At 36.1% G+C, this 21,842-nt stretch overlaps 1 protein-coding gene across 1 annotated transcript in view; it reads left to right on the forward strand.

Moving 5' to 3' along the window:
• The window catches only part of LOC132907815 (synaptotagmin-6), a 96,116-nt gene that overhangs the window by 25,970 nt on the left and 48,304 nt on the right, over positions 1-21,842 (forward strand). Inside the window, exon 2 of the mRNA XM_060961224.1 lies at positions 889-1,244. Within this exon, the coding sequence (XP_060817207.1) occupies positions 978-1,244 (267 nt within the window). The 5' untranslated portion in view covers positions 889-977. The remainder of the gene's footprint in view (positions 1-888; positions 1,245-21,842) is intronic.

Here is a 21,842-nt window from a genome sequence, read left to right on the forward strand (position 1 = left end):
CACGTAGTTGATGTTGACCAATAAACTTTGACCTTTGGAGCCTGGGCACGCTCCGGTAATTTCCATTCTATGTTCATTCTTCCCCGAAGCAAGTTAGTAAAATGAACGCCGATCATTCGGACGATTCCAGGAGCAACATGGAATAAATATGCATGAGGTTGAAAAGTTTAAAAAGAAATATATATCTGAATACGTGTGGAGAGCAGTAAAGTAGCTGGGAATATTTTACGGTGATTTAATTCAAAGCGGCTTAATGATAATTTTAAGTGGGAAACCGTGTTCCACCCTCTTTATCCTTTTATTATCCGAAGCTTCGGATACTCTTGCTAAATACACAAAATGTGTATTGATATGCGAAGATCGCGTGGTGCAAAATCAGTTAAAAATGTAGAGCATAATCTTTTTAATTGATCCCTCGTTTCCGTGAAAACTAAATGTGTAGATTAATTCTTAGCAAAATACCTATGAATTCGTTCAGACTTTAAGTGAAAGAATTTTATTCTAGATTTCCAATTTGTATTTAGACATAAAATAACTTTCTATTCGCTAATGCTATGCTTACCTATATCAGCGTATATTCCAAATTTCGTTACGATATATCATATCGTACGATTCAAACCGTATAAATGTGAAACTTAGTATCTATTCAAATGATGCCAAATCGTTCTCGAACAAATAAACTTTCATCTTTAAGATTGCAAGAAGTAGGAACACGCTGCACGTGTCACGTAACTTCGCAGAAAAATCTCTTAAAAATGTACTATGTTTCGGTAGCAATAATGCCAACGAATTTCCAGAAGGAAAAGTATAACGTGACAACGAGTACGATCCAATCGAACTAATCTTGGAAGCTTCCTTTTTCGTTCTAATGGAACCAACCTTTTTCAGATCTCAGGCTGAAGAGAATCTAACTGGTGGCAACGGTTCAGAAAGAAGGAAAAATCGAGCGAAAAGTGCGATAAGAAAAGAGGGAAGATATGGTTTCCTCGGCAATCTTCGGGGCTGCCGCTGGAACTGGCTTGGCCCTGTTCGTCGCAATGACGATAGTTGTGTATCGATATTACGCGGTTAGACGAAAGGGAAAATACTGGAGCAGTCTGGATCGTTGGCCAGATCCACCGGGCACGAAGAAGTCGGAAACACGACAAGAAGGCTGTTCCGAGCATTGTCACGACGCCTCCGCGTCACACGTGCTCAATTGTTGGCGAAAACAGCAAAAGAATTATCATGCAGTGCAGACTACGGTATGTAAGATATACTTCTCTATATGAATCGCTATACGTGGCTCAAATAAAAATTGGCTCGAAGTTGCTTTGTCATATAGGAAAATAGAAATTTTGTTCTAGCTCTTTTATTTCATAAATTGTATGAATTTATGCGATATAATGCGAATTTATTAACGCGATAAATTAAAACAAATGTTGCGCACATTCTTCCGATTTGAATCATAGTTGTTACAATATTAAATTTTTGTAGTGATTTGTTTTTGTAAAAATTTAGAATTTTGGACAGTTTTATAATTTCCTTTTTCTTAAGATTGATATTTTTTTAGAATGTTCAGTGAAAAATATCGAATTATTAATCGATATGAAAAAGTATAGTTAATTTGTTTCGAATATTTAATTCCAATATCTGCGAAATTATTAGTGACTAGTTAATTGAAGCAGCCAATTTTTATAATCGTCTATTCCGCTTAATTAAGATTTATTCTGATCACATGTCGAGAGTATCATCGATACACGAGGTATTACAAGTTGGCTATACTCTATATGTAAGTTTGATGCGATCTAGTACGTTAAATACCACGCACAAGTAAGTTTCCCCTAACTTATATCTATGGCACAAAATTGCGTGGGATAGTTTTATAACTATGTAGATGCTATATCGCGTAATTTGGAATATTACTTCAAGTAATGCGAAATTTCATGCCCTTAAGACAAAACTTAGCTTAACAAAAGGATTGAAAAGTATCTCTCTTTTATTTTTATTTTTAATAAGAAATAAGAAATTTTACTTCTTTATATTATCGTATGATAAATTTACAAGAATATTTATCAATTATATTTTTATATAATTCTCGTAATTTTGTAAAAGAAACTTTTAAAATACCACGTGAACTTCCAAGTTGATAAATCTCGTGACCAGCCAGACACAGAGCTTCATTAGTACAATTCTTCTTAATCTTATTTTCCACTACTTACGTTAAGTCTTAAGTAGTCTGACGCGAAGCTTCGTTAATACAATTCTACTCTAAGTAGATAAGCTTGTGATTAGTCAGACACAGCGTTTCGTACAATGGTACAATTCATTTTAATTTCAGTTTCTACTTACTACTTTAAGTAGACAAATTTTATGACTAATTAGACAGAATACTTTGTAAAATAGTTTTCTCTTCTCCTACCTTTAATAAACATTATAAAAATCAATTAGCTTAAATGATAGCATTAAATTGTTATTTTTCCATATCCAATTTTATATTTTTTAACGTAACTTAAAATATATATCGAAAGATGACTGAAAGTTTCGTCAACTTATTGACCGATCGATCAGTAATAGATCTTTGATGACACTGTTCTTAATTCACTTGCAGTTAGATCATTCTACGTGCAAAAATATTAACCATTGATTAATGGTCTCGGTATTATTTGACCAACGTCAACATACTTGGAGCCGTTCTGAACCATTGCGTAATTACCCAACTGTTTATATTAGCTTAATAGCATGAACCGTTACTTTCAGTGCAGTAATACACCCGTATATTCTTTGTCCGGAACACATACACATCATTACATGTGCATTATAGTTTGCCATATTCTCAAACGCTAACATATCGATCGACTAACATACTGGATGCATGAAAAATTAACTTGTATCCACAACATTTAATTAGGTCTTTCCGGTTTTTACAGAAAAATGGAAAAACGTTTAATTTGTCAATTTTTCCAATTCTTTATACGTTAAATTTTACGATTGTGTTATTTCTTACCTTTATTTAAAAATTTATATATACAGTCGAATAATTCACGACTCGATGAGAAATTATTACATATGCAGATTTGATAATAATGATTCGTTGCATAGCGCATACCATAACTGTTCGAAATCCTATTAGTAACTGCTATCAATTGAACTACATGCTCTGCTAATTAACAGTCGGCTACTAATTTAAGGAAAATTGATTGTTTGCACGATGCAAAGGTATAATTGTTTCAATGCCATGCCGTGCGCGTTCCGTTAAGATTAAAGGTATCCCAGATAACTCTAACAATTGCTCTTTAAAAATTGCTGTGTTTGATCAATGCCGAATGGTTTCTCGTATTCGTACAATTTATTCGTGAAATAATTTTTTAACCATTTATTGTTGTTAGTTATAAATTGATAAAAGTGTCTTCGTTATTAATATAAACAAAGATTTAATTCGGTATCGTTGATATTATATAATATAAAATTATATGATATAAAAGTACCAATATTTTGATTTATTATGGAAAAGTATACTTAAAAAATAGAAAACTATTTTACTAAACTGTAATTAAATTATGTTTCTATAAAATAATGATGAAAAAGGAAAACGATCGTGTAATAAAATAAACAGGCGTATGTCGATTCATTTATAAAACTCGTAAAGGACGTTTTTCCAAGACAGGGTATACAGAGGTCACTCGTCAAAAATAATTTTTAGACTCGTTAGTAACAGCCACGTGGCTGTTGTGCACGTGTCAGCTTGTTAGCATGTAGTTTCGTTGTTAGAGAAGAAATCCACGTATGTGTCATGAACATATTTATTTAATCAATATGTACATACAGAAATTTAATTGAAGAGAACATCGCGAATGCTTTAATTGTAGTACTTATTTAGGGTTTATTTGTGCAATATCGATAAATATGAAATTTTTAGTAGAATTATATCACCTTTGATTCTAGGTATTCCGATAATTTATAATTTTTCAATGTTTATAGAATTCTTGATAAGCAATCAATGTTTAATTATTTTAATTTAATTTGTATCTTTTAATTCTATTCTAATTCTCGTTTCATTTTTTAAATTTAATTTTCATTCCAGTTTATTTCGTTCCTAGTTTTATTCTGTGGATAAAGTACAGACCTATAAAACTGTTTAGGAAAATACCGACAAAGCAGGGTCGGTAAAGATTTTAAGTAATCGATAAGTTTTTAGAGAGAACTTATCGTTTCGATGTAGGTAAAACAGATTGTCAGTATTTTATGTTGTTTCTCTAGTGATAACGTTGATATCCTTCTTATCACTTATTGGTTATAAAATAAGGATTGAAGGCACAGGCGAGGTAGAAAGTATGGACTTACCATCTTATGGAACTTTATATTTACCATTATCTAGCCTGTGTTTTGTATTCCATGTTCTAAAGTACCAACGATGAACAAGAAACATATATTCTTTATCTTCGCTTCTCCCTTTATCGATGATCGATATTTATTTTTCGACTCTGGATAAATTTTATCACGAAGAATTTCTTTACACAATTTAACTCAAAATACATAAATTATCCATATATTATTCTACTTGTTGTTAAATATTAAAAATACCATACTTTCTCATATATTTGAAATGGATAAATTTAACCAAAGATTGAAATTAAATTTTCTTCTGCTACCTTAAATTTATCGCAGCTTAAAATTCTGCTAATAATTCTACATTCAAACCAAAAAGTCATTATAATTCATAATAATAATAATAACACAAAATTCATTTAATAATAAGAAATAAACAATTATACACGAATTTCAAAAAATAACTAACACCTTTTAATTGCTTCTTATCGCATAAGGATTATTTTTTCATCGAATCTGAACGAAAAATGATACTCTTTGCCGAGAGACAAACGAAGTTTCTGTTCGAACGATCGATCAAACGACAGTTGTTCACGGGCATTTGATGACACACCAAGGAAATCCATGTTCTCGAAACAGTGAGAAACAGAGCAACAATTTACTCCTCGCGTTGCGTCCATCAGTTTGACGCTCAAACTTCTCGCGAAAATCTATTAACTTACGCTATATTGCGCTCAATTCATGGAAATTTCGCACGATAAACCGATTAAGACTCGTCGCTCGTGCGCAGCTTACGTATGACCTTCCGCTTTTCGATTCGACAAAGTCCGCTTACAAGTACCGATCGTTGTGAATGTAACTCGCGAAAGTGGGCTCGGCAAGGATACAGAAAGATAAGCGCAGGGAAACATAGTATATCGCCATTGCTTTTATTTTTCCCTGGCTTTAAAATTCACCCGGTTCGCTGTATAATTTAACGAAATTCGTAATCTCCTTTATCGCGTCTACCTGTACGCGCGCAGATACAGAAACTGGCCGTTCCAACCGGGAATCCAGAATATGGAATGTGGATCGATACAGCGCTCCACAACGATAGATATCGTGCCTTCGAAACGCAACGTACACAGTACGAATGGCGAAAAGGCGGCACACAGGGATTCGTCTGGCCCGGATAGATTCCGGAATTTTTATTATTTCCTCGACAGCTCCACCCATGATATTGCCTTTTGACATAAACAAGGAGAAAATTTTTCAAAAATATAAAGTCTTGCAGAGCTTAGCCTAGCAAATAGCGGATTCTAGGTTTCTATGCTACGAAACTAACAGAAGTAACGGTATTTCACGCTTCATGGAAATAGACCCTCGATATGGTGATTTGTACGAAATAGAAAAGAAAATACAAAAGGAATATCGTTAATTTAATTTTCTTCTTCTTCGAGTCACCATATCTATACGTAATCGAAATATGTATCGAAATTTGAATTTGAATTTCGCCCAATGGTGTATTGGTAAATGGATTGGGTTGGCAACTAAGTGATTGCGAGTAATGTCAATACCATCTAATGACAAAATCCGCAATCACTTAGTTGCCAACCAATACATCCATTGGAAGGTGTTGCGTTTAAAAAATTGACGCGTGTAGGTGGCCGGCGTATCTCGTGGAATTTGTATCGTCGAAGCTGCCATGTTTTCAGGTATTAATAAAGAATCGCGGCCAGAAGCATATCACGTACGCGTGCTCGTACACAGACATGGTTTTATCGGGCGTAACTTTTTTTTTTTATCGTTGTACGATTTTGATCGTAACTCTGTTTCTGTAGTAATACGTTTACAGTTTCTTGATAGCACGTGGCAATTCTACGTTCTCGTTTCACAAGCTGACACAAATGATCAGAGATATTTCAAAGTTGGCTCGGTTAGATAGAAAAAATACAATTCGTTACAACCGTTCGCGAGGAAAACGCGTCAGCGAGAGGTGTAAATTCTCGCTACGATTCGTATAATCGACGCCGCGAATTAGCCGTTCCCCTGTTTCGGTTAGGATAACGGAGGTGGTTCAATGAATTTAACAGTGTTAACAGATTAATATAACTTGTATTTTTAACAATAAATTAAATAATAATAAAAGCGTCACAAATTATTTAGTGATAAATACAGTTAATGCTTTATAGAAATTCGACTCGACTTTTGATATTTCTCGATATTCGTTAGACTTAGCGACTTTATTCGTCAGAGCTCTCGATGTGTGCAGTTAGAATTTTCAAAACAGACTGATTGCCCTTAGATCAATTCGTCTTCTCGGGGAGACGACCCCCACTACGCTCGGATCACGCCACCGTTCGCGCCTATGATCACGTAGGCCACCATCTTTGTGAGAATAAAATAACGGACCGAAATCGACGTTTCTGGAACTCGCTGCTTAGTGACAACTATACGCTCGTCGATACATAGTATATTTTTCGTCGGGCAGATAAGACGATCCGTCTGCGACATTGTAGGACTGTGAGCGACGGTTAGAAATACGGCCTATACTAAGCCTCGTGGCGTAACACAATTTCTTTACTTTTTTACTAATCTTTGCATTGATAATTTTATAAATAAACGACAAAAAAATCGAACAAACTCGAGATACGATATTTCAAAATAGACAAGTATTTCTTCCACTCTTATTTACGTTACATGTTATTAAATATTATTTACGTCTTGTTTGCAACACACGTTACAGTTATGATAAAAAGTTCTATTTCGATACCTACGATGTTGTGAAGATTTTACGACGTACACAAAGAAATAAAGTTGCTGAAGAGAATTTTACATGTGTCTGAAAGAGGTAATCGAAACATCGATATTTCAGTGCCTATAGTCGTTTCAAGGCTATAATGCCATAGGTCATCACAGGTCGTCTTGTATTGAAGATAAACGAAATGTTCCAATTTAATCGAGACGCCTTGCCTATCTCGTAATAATTAACATTGTATAGAATTGTTGTATACCGATAATATCAATAACTTAATATCGTAAAAATATTATAATGCATGAATGTATAGTTGAATGTATAATTGGACAACATAATCGCGAGATGATTATTTGAGAAGCTTGAATTGTATAATCAAGACAGAATGTACGGTTTTATATTGCGCGGTTTATTCCACGAATTTCACTTCATAATCAGGTTAATGTTTCGCGTAACCTGGCGCTACCACTAATAAGAAATTACTTGATCCTTGCTACACCAAGGAACCTCGATTCACTGAAATTTGCATTTTAATCGGACCCGGTGCTTTTTCTTAATCGGCAGAGAACAACGCAATAAACCTTGTATAAGCCAGATTCTTGCTATATATACTGCTATATACACGTATATATAACTTATATACGAGTAATTCGAAATATCGAATGAAATATCTTGTTTGTATTATAACTTAAATGATCCTTATCATTAAACCAGCAAATGTATATATATGTTTTTTTATGTAGTTTCTGCATCTTAATTTTTGCTTCATAATTTGTTTACAAATTATAACTACCGATTAAAAAAAAAAGGAAATAGTCTTCATTATGGTTGCTTCATATCAATTGGACTAGAAAAAAAAACAAATTTAATTGATTTTTTTTTATATTTTATTAATTAATAATAATAAAATAAAATAATAATAATAATAATAATAAAAATATGAAAATAGAATAAGAATTCCTCTAATAAAAATAATTGAAATGAGAATTTATTTACTTTTTAAATTTTATTTATAGGAATAATTTAATTACTTTATTATTATTATCAAGAATAATTATATTATGAAATTATAGATATAGAAAACATGTTCAAATATTATTTAAAAGATTATTTAAATTATTTATCATTTTATAAAAGTAAATAATAAAATAGGTCATACGTTGCATTGCTATTGAAAATTATATATTAATCAACTATATAATATCATAAATGATCCCGAAATTCCTTTAAGGACTAGTGAAACGTTTCTTATTTTACAATCAGTGGGAATAGTAGTACGGTTCTTTTTGTAAAAAAACATTTTTCATTTATAATCTGCTTATTCAAACACGTACTGGACTCTCTTCTCGCGCTATTGTAACACCACTAGTTGCTTCTTGCAACAAACGTTCCGATAACAAAGCATGCAAATCGTAGCCTGAAATGTTTCGATGCGGAGAAGTAAAAGAAGCAGTGGAAATGAAAGCGAAGTGAAAAGGAATTGCACGATGAACTTGTTTCCCGGACGACACGTGTTCGTATTTACTTTTGGTGGTCGTAACCACAGGTCATTCAACGCGTTTTTTACCGATTTTCTTTTACTATTTATTACCACAGCATCAGAGAGACAAACAGAGGCTTTCAACGAAATCAAGCTGTTCTTACGATGAACAAGGAAGAAATAACGATATAATGAGACAATGAAGATAAACAGAGTTAATCTCGTGGGTAGTTGATATAAATGTATATGTCGAGTTCTCATTGGGGTTAGGGGCGTGTAACGAATCTTCATGTGGATTGGCCATTGGTGTTATACAATATAGATGATATTTAATGGTACGAATGTGATCATTGCAGAATTTGACAAGTAATCGTGATGATTAGATGCTCGAGATGCCAATGACAATAATCTTAGGTTCAATAATAGCAATAGCAAATGCGCTTTCTTCCATAGTCTACATCGAACTGAACTTACTTGTCCAAAATTCAAGTATAACTCAACTTACTTGTCCACAGTACAAGTAGAACTTAACTAATTGCCTGGACTAACAGTCCAAGTGGAACTGCATTTATATACTCTTCTCTGTACCTCTCTGTACCCCTCGGGGAAACTATATTTTTGAAGAGAGCTATACAACTGCTTCATACCTCTGTTAGGTAAAAACGTCCATCCCGTGATCGTGGCTACGTTTAGCGACCAGACGTGTCACTTCGGGCCCAAGTCTACTGTCATAAATCTTGAGCAAACATAATCGGATCAAATCATAAACAACTACTTCTAAGTTTTATTATTTAAGTACAGCTATAATAAAAAGTCTGGGCGAAAGTATTGGGGATCATCCCAAAATTCCAAAAAAGGCCCTGATGTTTTTTCATCTTCGACATACATATATATAGATTAGGAATCGATTCTCATTTGCTGTGGAAATATGTGTTCGCTAAAGTTAAACTAAGTTTGCTACAAAAGGAAACGCTGTTAGCGTCTAATGAGATTGAAGAAACAGATAAAAGTATCCTTTTGTAGATTCCTTGTATAAATACATATTACGAAGGAATCTTTATATTCTACAAGAAAAGGAAAGAAAGAAAAAAAGAAAGAAACCAATAAAATTAAATTACCTTCAGCAAGAAAACAAATACAGGAAAAAGAAATTATTAAGCTAATATACAATTTATTATAAAAAAAAGTCATCGACAAAAATCAGTGGATTCTTGCCGCAAGAATACGACATTTATTTAATAAAATGGCAAGTATCGATTAAAGACTATCGTTCGTTCTTCTAAAAGTAATGAAATTTTCCAGTTTACGTAAAGAACCTGACCAGGGATAACAACATATCACGTGCATGCAACACGATCGTCTATTAAGAACCGAGTCGATCCGCCGGGAACTGAAACAAATTTCCCTCTAAATTATTATTATTATTTGTATATTTATCTTTTACGTAGGATCAGTCGCCGCAGTATCCGGCGAAATTTATTTATATATTAGGTCATCCGAAAAGTGTCTTTCTTTTACAAAGACGTCTTTTACAACGACGCATCTTTATACAAACATAAAACCTAATCTGACGAACGTTGTGATCTTCATCTTGATAGAACACAATGGATCATACGTAATTCGACAAAATAATGTAAAACGAAAAATGTTGTGCATCCATTATTATTTTATAAATATATATATACCGATCTCTAAAGGTGTATCGATAAGAGAAATTGACAATTCCGAAACCGTCTCCTTTGCTTCTCTTTCGTTCTTCGTTTTCTACCCTTCTACATCTTCCGTTATCGATCGATGAAAAGTTGAAAATGCAGATTACGACAGAGCCGGGTTACGGAAATTTCTCGTTTAAAATTCCATACAACAGGGTAAGTACGACGAGACACGATGATCTATAATGCAAAAGCGTAGTTGGGAATGAGGCGCGAAAGAATCGAGACACGGCATACCACGCGTAAGCATGCACAGGTTACACGTGAAGTGCATACGTTGTATTGCGCACCGAAGCGAAACGATTCTGACTGAGAGCAGGATTTTTCTTTTTCCGTTTGCCGTAGAATCGATCGAAAGAATTCCTCGTCTTTCGATCGCAATCGTGAAAATCAGGGAAACAGGATCGTTGCAATGAAATTCCATTTGGTGGACCTCGGTGATTTTAACAAGTCCGTGGAGTCTCAAGGAGGATTGAAAAGTTGTCCGCTGGAAAGATTGGTCGGATACATGGCGTATTTGTTACGGAAGATTTCTTTGCTGTAATCTGCCATTGACGTACTATAATCTCAGCAAGAAAGCTAACTATGTGATTTTTATACGCGTGGATTTTTATTCCGATGAATGCTATTGGATATTCACGCGTTTCGGTAAATTTAATATTGATTCCTAGTGAAGTGGAAATAAATTACCGAGCTTCATAAAACTTGTCGTTTATTGGGAAGAAAATTTCAGGCTTTTTGCTGGAGCGTTTAATTCGTCGCGAACAGATCTGTGGATTTTCATTGAACAGCGTACTCGCGAAGAATTAAAAGGTACATTTTTCCTGTTAAGTGCGTGTAAGGGAAACTCGACTGCGATCAAATAATATTTGCACTCCATACGAGGAGTAATTGTGACAGAAAATTGTTTCTTTGTTGAATCTCGTTGTTTGAAATTTTTCGTTTTCATGTACCGATTATGTCACCCGTTGAAGTACGCGGAACGTTTCAAGTGGTGTTTCGCGCGGAAGTTAATTTCAGTAGGAAGATTAAAAACGTAGAAATTCAATGGTAATTTCTTTCGAGTTTCTCAAGTAACACCTTCTTCTACCGTTTCAACAGGGTCATTATGTTTCCGCATAATAATAAAAACATGTTAATACCGTGAACTTTAACGAGACAATGTTAATAATAAGCCAGATTGGAGTACAAACTTTGGCTGTGCAAAAAATGGATTACATTGAATCTTTTGTCGAATTTTCCAGCTGTAACTTCGAGTTCTTTATTGAGAGCCATAAAATAACTAATAAAAATATATTTAATCAATGTCATACGTTCATGCAAAGATTTACATATTTTTAATTTTTCGCGAGAAGCACAAATCCCCTATGAAACAGATTATGATTATAATTAATATTACAAAAAATGTAGTTAATTAGCAAACAGTATAATAAAAAGAAAATAAATATAATCGTGTCTTCTACTCGATAAAAATCAAAATTCCAATCAATTTTGCCAAAAGACAATTCGAATGCCTTTAATAATTGCGAAAGCAGAAGATTAAAAATCAATTTACCATTCTGACAAGTTAAAAGAAAGTTAAACTCTCCGAAAGCATATACTTAATACATAGAAAGTTAAAGAAACTTCCAACTTATAGAATTACTAAATCAGAGTTGCCCCGCCACAACAAACATCATCCCCGTGTCAAGAATTTCCAGAGTGGCAGGATTTTGCATGATACTTCTTAATCACTCTATCGCAACTGTTTCCAACTTCGTAATTAAAATGAGAATGTTTTGAGCGATACAGTTCCGGGTAAAAGGACGCGCGGGGGCCGATTATAAAATTACCAGACGAGCTATCTATCTACGTTCTTTTACTCTCGACTGCTTCGTCAAAAGTGTTCTCCTTCGAGCGAAGCACAGTTGCGTTACGTTTACGGGTTGCCGTGATCTTGCTTGAAAAATCGTTTAAACTCATCGTTGCCAGCGATAAGTGGCTCGCAAAATTAGTGATAACTTCTGCGGAGAAATTTTCGAGTCGCCGGTATTGCGGCCTCCCTCTGTAATTTCCCGCGAGGTTTAATAACTTTATCCTTCGTTGTAAACGAAGCCGGAACGAGCTGAAGAGAGGACACGACCTTGACGCGCTACTTTGCTCGAGCAGGAAAAGATGGTTGACTCGGTCCCTTGACCTTGGGATCAATCTTTGCTGGAAAAATGAAATTTTTTTCCTGGTACCGCGGCACGAAGATTGAAAGTCACGAGAAGGGCTTGTGTGTTCATTGTTCGTATTAAAACATTCAATATGCGACCCGACTCTGTTATTGCTTCTCAGAGCCATCCAGAACCGGTGGTATTCATTAGGGAAAATTGGTTTACCAGGGAAACTTGGGCTGATTTTTAAAATAAAGTTGTTTTTTGAAATATTCCGTATAAACTCTGATTAATTATAATTAATTTATTAGACCGTTTCGTAAGCTCCATTGTTCGTTTCATTATCTAGCTTCGGTGAAGCATCGTTCCTTTGTACTTGTTGAAACCACATCGTTTGTTAGTTGTCCATTCTCTTAATTGATATTTAAATCTAATTCTTTGATAGCGTGATAAAATAACAAAGAATAATTCTTATTGTTGTTATTAGTCTAAAGACTAAGCGATTTAGGAAATTATTGTTTATTTATCGCCAAGATTTCTCGCGTTCCTCATATCAGATATAAAAAATACATACTTTGAACTCCTTGTGGAAAATAAATATCAATGATTACGTTAAATATGATGACATTGAAATGTGAAATTTATGGTATTGTATTTGATACAGTTTGATAGTTGCCTTGGAAATTGTCTCGCGTTGCACAATGAGATTTAAAAAATGACAGAATGGCAATCGAAAGCTCGAATTAAGAACACCGTACGCTTTACAAATTTCGTAAAAAATTCGTTGAACGGAGTCATTCGTTGTTCGCTTCTGTTACATCTAACTTTATTTACAGATTGTTTTATCTCTTCTTCTCAAAATAATTTTTCTTTATGTAATAGATGATTTAGTGCGTCGCAACAGGAGAAAATAAACTTTCGTTATTTTCGTAATAATTAATACCGCGGCGTCGATGATAAACGAACGAACATAAGCGTACGTAATTAAACGTGCATTGTGAGCGCAGTAATGCTTGGTAAATTATGAAACTTTCAGCAGGGCGAAGCATTCGACAAGGCGAATGTTAATAATCGATGATAGATCTGGCAAGATCGACGAACATAGTTTTTTCAACTCTGGAATTACCAGAACGATCCATTGGTAATTTTTCACGGAATTCTTCTATATTTACAACGACATATTTTTAAAAATTTTCTAATAATATTAAACTTTTAAGAATCTAATTTTTAGAAATTTTATAATAAATAATTTTTATAAGATATATGAACAGAAGTCCGTTTTTCTTTTTCCATATATTTATCGACCATTTTGATTCCTGTCATACAAATCTCGTACTTTAGATATTCCAGTAGTTTAAATAATATAACGTAATTCTTCAGCGCCAAACATCTTCCACTCTCCATAAAATGAAATAAAAAGCTTCATCGTTCTAATTATGCTCCCAATATATATATTAGGTTGTCCGAAAAGTTTCTTTCGTTTCATAAGATAACAATAGATGAACAACAATTTCTGTTTTATATTCTTTTATTGAATTAGGTATGATCCACTTCGTTCTATTTCTGTTGTTATGTTCGTGCATAATTCAATAAATTAATATAAAACAAAAAATATTGTGCTTCTATTATTTATTATATTATTATTTATTATATATATACATATATCCTATACTTGAAATTTGTACTGTATATATATAAATAAATCATATTTATCACCATATCATATTTATATATATATAAACTGTATACGCTTCAAGTACAAGACGTTAAAGGATTGAGCGTCGCTCAGATCTTACGCAGTGATTCGTGTAAACTGATCTTAGAAACGACCGACGTTTCGCACTTATGTATACGTTTCGACTTAAGCGGATTATACAGCGTAATAAACATTCATAAAGGCGAAGTACTACGGAGGGAAATCTTCGACGACGAAGTCGAGGTGCTCGTATGAAAATTCAGATGCGAATTAAGCTTAATGATCAACTGGAAAATTGGGTTACGAGGTTGGGTTACGTGAAAAGACGTTCATCAGCCAGTGGAGTAATAAATGCCCATACAAATTCTCGTCAAGTTCGTTATCCAGCGATAGTTGGATCGATACACGCGTATTCCAGGACGACGATGTTCGATATTCAACGAACAGAAAGTCAAATCTCTCGATCGCCACGTATCTTCGATCTCATCATCGAGGGAAATTAAAGAAACAAATTGGAAAAATCAGACTGATTTTATATCAAGCTCTATCGATCGACCTTGGTCTTCATCAAAATTTAACACGAGAGGGGTGTAAACAAAGATTCAACAAGGAACAGCTAGACGATGGAAGTAAACTAAGATTATTTAGTTTACTTGGATGACCAGGCTGTAATATATTTTTCAGAAATCGAATTTGGGTTACTTCGTATTCCTATAATACATCGTGTTTAAACAAACGTATTAATCGTTATATGCCTCGACATACGTCGCGGCTAAAGCTGATGTTTTCAAGCTTGCCGGTGTTCCGTGTACGTTAAAATTTCCAGTCGTCGAGAGATCGAAGCACACGCACGAGCACAAAGGCAAGTAGGCTAAGGGTGAGAGAAACCGTGGGGTAGATAAATAAATAGACGAAAACGTAGAGAACAACTTGCGGGGATATGTAATCCGGAACGAGGGAGGTTGAAAGGAGGAAGGAAGAAAGCCAAAGGATGAAAAGAGAAGGAGGCGTTAAGGGTGGAATTTGAAGGGGATTGGACGAAGGGGTGGAACGGCGAAGCGATAGCAACTGGTGAAAGAGAAGGATGGAACAAGGATACAGCGAGAATACGAGGAGAGAAGGTCGAAGAAAAGGCGCGGTGATAGAGAGGGAAAAAGGGTCGAGGAGGATTCCAGGAGCGTATCGAAGGGGAGAGTAACCTGTTGCGACGCACGCATACTCTCTCTCTGTCCTTCTTCGTTTAACCTCGCGGTTCACCCATTACACGTACACGCGAGAACGCACACAATGTTGCTGGTGGCGAACACTCGTACATACCCGATAGCTTTGTCTTCGTCTATCGTTGGAAAAACGGAATAGATACCTCTCCGTCTTGCTTGTCGATGAGCGACTCCGTTCACCCTACCAACGGGATTCGACCACCACCCTCTGTCTCTGGCTACGATCCACGAATCGCCGTTTTCTGGTGGCAGACGAACCCTGGCGTAGGGAGCGCATACACGGTCGAGAGTAGTTTAGTCGCAGCCAGGCCACTACGCCAGCAGAATCGAGACGACGAGACTACGACTACGCACGATAAAAGAACGTTTAGAACACGTTTAGAACACGGTTAGAGTGGCGATATATCGGAAAACAGAGACAAATAGTACGTGGTGAGCGACGCACGTATCAAGCGCACGAAGGAGAGGACACACACACGCTTTTCGTCAGATAGAAGATCCAGTCGCTATTCCACCGGTTGATATCGAATCCAGCTGACCCGGTAAATTGTTTCTCAATAGTTGTTTATGGTTTGTCGGCGTTCGATCGCGTGATTTCAACGTGTCCCGATCTTATTCGAAGAAGGCAACTCGCGAAGTAGTACGGCTGGACGTTTGGTCGGACGAAGTGGCCGCGAGCTGCTTTGATCGGATTCGCGGAACATTCTGAATTGGATTTGCGTCTCTTTGTTGGAAGTTTCTATAATGTCTCTGGATACTGTCGATTTCCTGCGTATCGTTTCATCAGTGATGGCTTTTCCTTAAGTGCGTGAAATTGTTTTGTACGCGGATAGGCGTTTTAGTAGAAGGAGACGTGTCCGGGCGGACAGAAGGTTGAACGTTTCGGCAGGATGTCGAATCAGCAGAGGGTTACTGAACCTCGTGAATCTGGTCGGTGACTGTGCCCAATTCGATATAACGCGTTATAGTTGTTCAATGTAATGTGAGGACGTTTTATTCAGTTACGCTCGACGCGTCGAATTAATTGTGATTTCCGCTCGGCAGCAGAGAGTCGGGTCAGAGGAACGCGGCGTTCATTCGTCCGCGAAATATACACGTATACGCGAGATGCGCCGATGAAATTCTGAATCGAGCTTCGTTCCAACCGAATCTACCGAAATTCTAACTTAGATCGAGTATCAAACAGAATTGTTCCAATGGTTTTATTCCAAATTCATCGTAGTTTTTTTCGTTCTATCTATGCTCTAAAAGTCTCTCCCTATCGTTCGATATATATTTATCGTATCCTTTGATGAAATGAGAAACGAATGGTGTAGCATTGTGAATTGTTAGGCTATTTAACCTGTTAACCGGATCCTTCTTTAACTAGAAACTTCTATAGTTAATAATTTCGAAGGCAAGAAAAACGAAACGAAAACAGAATAACGTAACTGAATAAAGATATTAGTATGTATGTGAATTCCTCGGTTAACAAATTATTTCATCGATTAATTGTAAGTTATGTTATATACTCGTGCAACGTACTCATACGTAGCAATCATATTTGTCGAAATTTTGATTTACATCGAACATCAAATAGAATTGTTTGGGTAGTTTTCTGTGGCCTATCTATCATCAAAAACGTCAGTACTCTTCGATATATAAATTTATTGTATCCTCTGGTGTAAAGAAAAACAGCCTCGTCAATGATTGAGCCACATAATTAATCGATTAATCGTGAATTATTTTCTTCCTACGTTCCAATGATGTCACGCGCGATCGATCACTCTTATCAGGTTCCTCTTTGCTCTGGAACAATTGCTTCTTCTATTGGAACGTTTGCCAACCTGGAACATTGACTGTTTACGAGATTATCGATAGTTATTAAAGAACATGTACATACATGTACGAGATGACTTCGCCAAAGTCAGTAGAACGGAAGCAACAATTGAGAGTAAATATCGATTGTGACCAGGTGGTGTGATCGGCCTCGCCATTTTTTACTCCGACTCTCCAGCAGGAAAACAATTGAGCATTGTTTGACATTTCTCTTTCCGTCTTTGATACTTCCATTTCTATTTCGCCGATCAATTAATCCTTTTCGTTCTACTCGCCACGACATACACAGTGTTTTTCGTTTCTGCCAATAAGTAGAAATTATCAGTGAAAATGGCAGAATAATACTAATCTGACTATAAATATAACGATGAATTTTTTTTATTTTTTATTTTTCTTATGTTACAGTGATCGATTATAGCGATAGCGATTGATTATCGTATTGTATTCCTTCTACTGAAATAATTTTCGTAATAAATCCACCTTTCGTGTATTCCGCTATGAAATATTTCCATATCAGTTTCGAAACAAAATTGTTACAGTTAATCGGTGGAGATAAATTTCACGTAAAATATCTTTTCTATTTATATTTGTGAATCATGCTACTATTATTCATCGAAGGAACTAAAAGAGCACCTTGTATATTTGACAAATTATCGATTGGTAATATCTTCCTGTAGAATATTTTAGAAGAAACGAAGGGAACTATTATACTTGAGCGTTAATTTCATACATCGTTTCCTTCAGAAAGGATCAAGTGCTCAAACTTAAACTCAAAGTAGAATTTGCTTGATTAATTTTGCAAATAGCTTTCGACGCAGGTGTAGTCTTTGAAGCTGTCGACGAATGAATTTTTTCTCGAAAGTTCTCTTTCTCCTGAGGTTACGTACTGCTCCTTACATTCTCCATTCTTGAGCCGCTTATAAGTTGCAAATTTCATCTAAAATTTAACGTGCAGCGCCTTATATCATGTAATGTATGGTGACGCGAATAACGAAATTAATGAGTATAAAACTGGTAAATCCAATAAAGTGCAAGCACAATATAACGTGTTGTAACTGGTATAAAAGAAAATTGCTAGAAATTTTGCAGATTTCATTGATATTAATGACTGGAATTACGGAAATATTAGACAATTTAGTGAACATCGACGGATAGCTGAAATTTTATTTCGAGTCTTGCAATTAAAGAATAACAGTGTACAATTTCTCGTTAAAATATCTCACCTTTTTTTTATATCAAAGATATGATAAAAATTAAAGAAACTCGTAAATTATAGAATTATCATAAAATATAAAAGATAGTAGAAAAATATTGGAAATAAAAATTGCGCAAATTTATACATTTTTCTATAGACAGCCTAACATTCTATAGACATTAAAGAAACTTAAAAATATTTCGCGTAAGGAGATTATTTTCTTCTTGAAAAATCACTCACTGCACGGGAAAATCATTGATTTCGACTACTCGGAAAAGAATCGCCTTTATCCTACGTTCAGCTTTCGTTTGGGCTATCAACGAAGATATTCGTTCTTCTGTTGATTATTCGAAAAATTTATAAAATCTACATTCTTCCAGTGTAAAAAAACTCAATTAGAACGGTTTAGCCTGACGAATCGATATCAATAGGCAAAGAAAAATGTAGTGAGTTATCAGTTGCGTCCTTGGTGACTCTACAATAATTCAGTGGCAGGCTCGCTTAAGTAATTAAGGAATTTTGTTTGTAACTTGCTCGTTGGGAAGATGCAAGGTTGCATGGAAAGTGTATCTTCAAGCCTGTTTCAACTTGGCCAACTTTAAAGTATCGTCATCTCGACCGTTGTTTCTCCAGGTTTCCTTGCAAATTCATCCGCTTTAAGTTTAACCTGGACGCATCAAAGGACACTGTTATCCTTCCATTAAAAAGCTACTGCTATGAAACTCGAACAAACAGACAGAAAGAGGAAGAGTCATATGGAGATAAAATTGAAACGAACAAATGTTTCTCTTCTTCTGGATCATCCTTCACTTTCGAACATACAGTGGCTCATGAAAATATTTGGACATCTTAGACATAGAATATGTACTTCTACATATACATGCATATACAGTATATACAGGGTGTACAGTCTAATATACCATTTTTGTTGCCAATAATCTCACAAAAACAATGTGAAAGTTAATTAGTCTTTGATTTGACACTATGTATTTCTGACTTGATAGGATTGTAACTGACGCCAAGGCGAATTTTACGACTTACTACACTATGACTGATCTTCCTTATATGTGTGTTACATAATATACACATAGACACGCATTTGGAAATTCTATTAACACTTTAATGAGACACTACAGTCACAATTGTATCGATAAAATTTGAAATCGATGTGAAAATGGATACAGAAGTTGCGGAACATTCACACGTGTCTCGTTCGTTAAGCTAATTAAGACATTTTGCTTGCAAGTTCTCGCTGGATGCACAAAAGCATTCGAGCGAGAATTTATGGCCGAACGCTCGATCTTCGTTTCAAATACAACACGAGGCTATGTCGTTGTTTTCATCTCGTCTGAATCCTTCTGCCATCGGTGTCCTTCGAAGTTTGTCACTGAGACTAATAAAAACCGAAGGCTAGCGTCGCCAAACTTTCCAAATCGCAACTTTCACCCCTCGACCATCGTGTTTAGCGAAACGAATCTTAATTTCCCAACTTAGCAAACGTCGGATAGATCGATGGCAATCGTTGTTTTGAAGCGGCGCGTTATCTCTTCTTTTCTTTATTTTCTTCTTTTTGGGGCGGAGGGCAGGCGGCGAATAGACCAAATTTGACAACACTCCGTGTCGAGGTAGCGTGTTTAAAAAATTGTTTATTCGAAACTCAAATTTGTTAAGAATTTCTGTAATTAAAGACGAAATAGTTTCATCGTATTGCTATAAATGCTTGAACTTGTTCATCTAGAGGCAAGAGTTTCATAAGACATTAAAAAACGCAATTCAATAGCTTGAATTAACTGAAGGAAATTAAAGACGGAATGTTTGTATTAACACTTTCCATTAATGGGTTAATATCATCGAAAGTTAAATATTCTCGAATTTTCGAATATTGAAATTGAAAGATTCCAAGATTTCAGAATAGTTTAGTCGAAATACATAGTTAACAATAATTGCAAAATTTGTCGATATTATCCAACGAAGCGAAAGTTACAACGTGATCAATTTTTATATAGAAGAGAAATTCACGCACGTCTGCATTCGGTTGTTCTTCGGACATTTTTTGATCAGCCGAATTAATCTCGCGTTTTATCTCGTCAAGGAAAGAAAATGGCAGTCGATGAAAATTCTAGGCTTGCGATTCGATACGTCACGTTTCACGGCGCTTCGTTCCGTAAAATGCCAGCGTGGCTGGTCAGAGAAAAATTATTAGGAAAATTCTCGCTAAATCTCCCTGCTAAATGCATCGAAGAATAGGATCGCGCAAAGTTGTTTCGACTTCATAGAACCCATTGCTCTATCTTCGCCGCGTTCAAGCTCAAGGCAGATGGAAATCCGAATGGAACTTGGACTTTCGTTTGAACAGAGTCCCTTCATTGGTGGTATTTTCTTCTCGTCTCGGGATAAAATCGTTTATTCCACGAAATCGTATCGAATGCATCCGACAGCTCTACCAACGAGAGTCCTTCTAGTCCTTAAACTCGTCAGACAGCCTAGTAGAATGATCCAGGCGAGAATTTCGATGCCGTTCTTCCCAAGAGATCTCGAACGATGCCATTAAAGGCTTCCATTTAATATTCGAAAGCCTAGCAACTCGTCGATTCTCTCGAGATATCCCTCGCGTCCTGTTCGCGTCGAAGACCAAGCAAACGATCCTCTGGCGCGATATCATGACATTTGTTTCCTGGCAAATGTCACGATACGCTATCCACTCGGGCAAATTTCGACGATGGAACAGTGAACGCAAAACACACGGACAAACAAGGTCTGCATTTTATCGCCGCGGTGACCTTACGTTCACGTTAGTCCAGGTTGAACGTCGGCTGTCGCTTGGTTGTACCTAACCTGATCGATCTCTGGCACGAAAGCGGATTGTTTCTTCGCCTCGAGACCGCGGCGAACACGCGAGGACCGAGCGACCGTCGTCGCAAGTGGAATTACCGTGACCTTTATCGAAGCGAACACGCAAAAAGAAGAAGAAGAAAGCGCGGGGAAGAAGACGAAGAGGGGTCCCGGAGGACCCCGACGTCTTTTATTCTCGGCAAGTGGTATTGGACACCTTCGTCAAGGTGCCGGGAAAATTGTCAGAAGTACTGGGCGATGTCCTGGAGCTAGCATGTGGAGGAGGAGGCGGAGGAGGAGGCGGCGGTGGAAGCAGCGGAGGCGGAAGCAGCAGGGGCAGCGAGGCTGGCGGGAAATCTGGTAACTCGTCGATCGGAAACGCGGCGAGCAGGTTTGGGGTTGTCACCGGTGTGGCGACCATAAGAGACAAATGGGCTCAAAGGAGTCACAGATCACCGCTATCCTCCGTGGCCAATACCGACAGCGCCGACAGCACCACTTCCACCAGCTCGGAGGTCAGTACTTTTGTTCCGAATACTTTTTTTTAGGAGCAATGGGGCAGCTTTAAATTAGAGAATAGATTTTTCTTATTGGAAATTCGTTGATCGAAAAAATTGTTGAACGACTTTTCAGATATAAAGCTGTTGTTCAAATTCTTTCACTAAGAATTTATTCGAACTCTTAACGTGTTACGCGACATTCTTTATAC

This window comes from Bombus pascuorum, chromosome 6 (genome assembly GCF_905332965.1).
Source record: "Bombus pascuorum chromosome 6, iyBomPasc1.1, whole genome shotgun sequence".
Classification (NCBI taxonomy): domain Eukaryota; kingdom Metazoa; phylum Arthropoda; class Insecta; order Hymenoptera; family Apidae; genus Bombus; species Bombus pascuorum.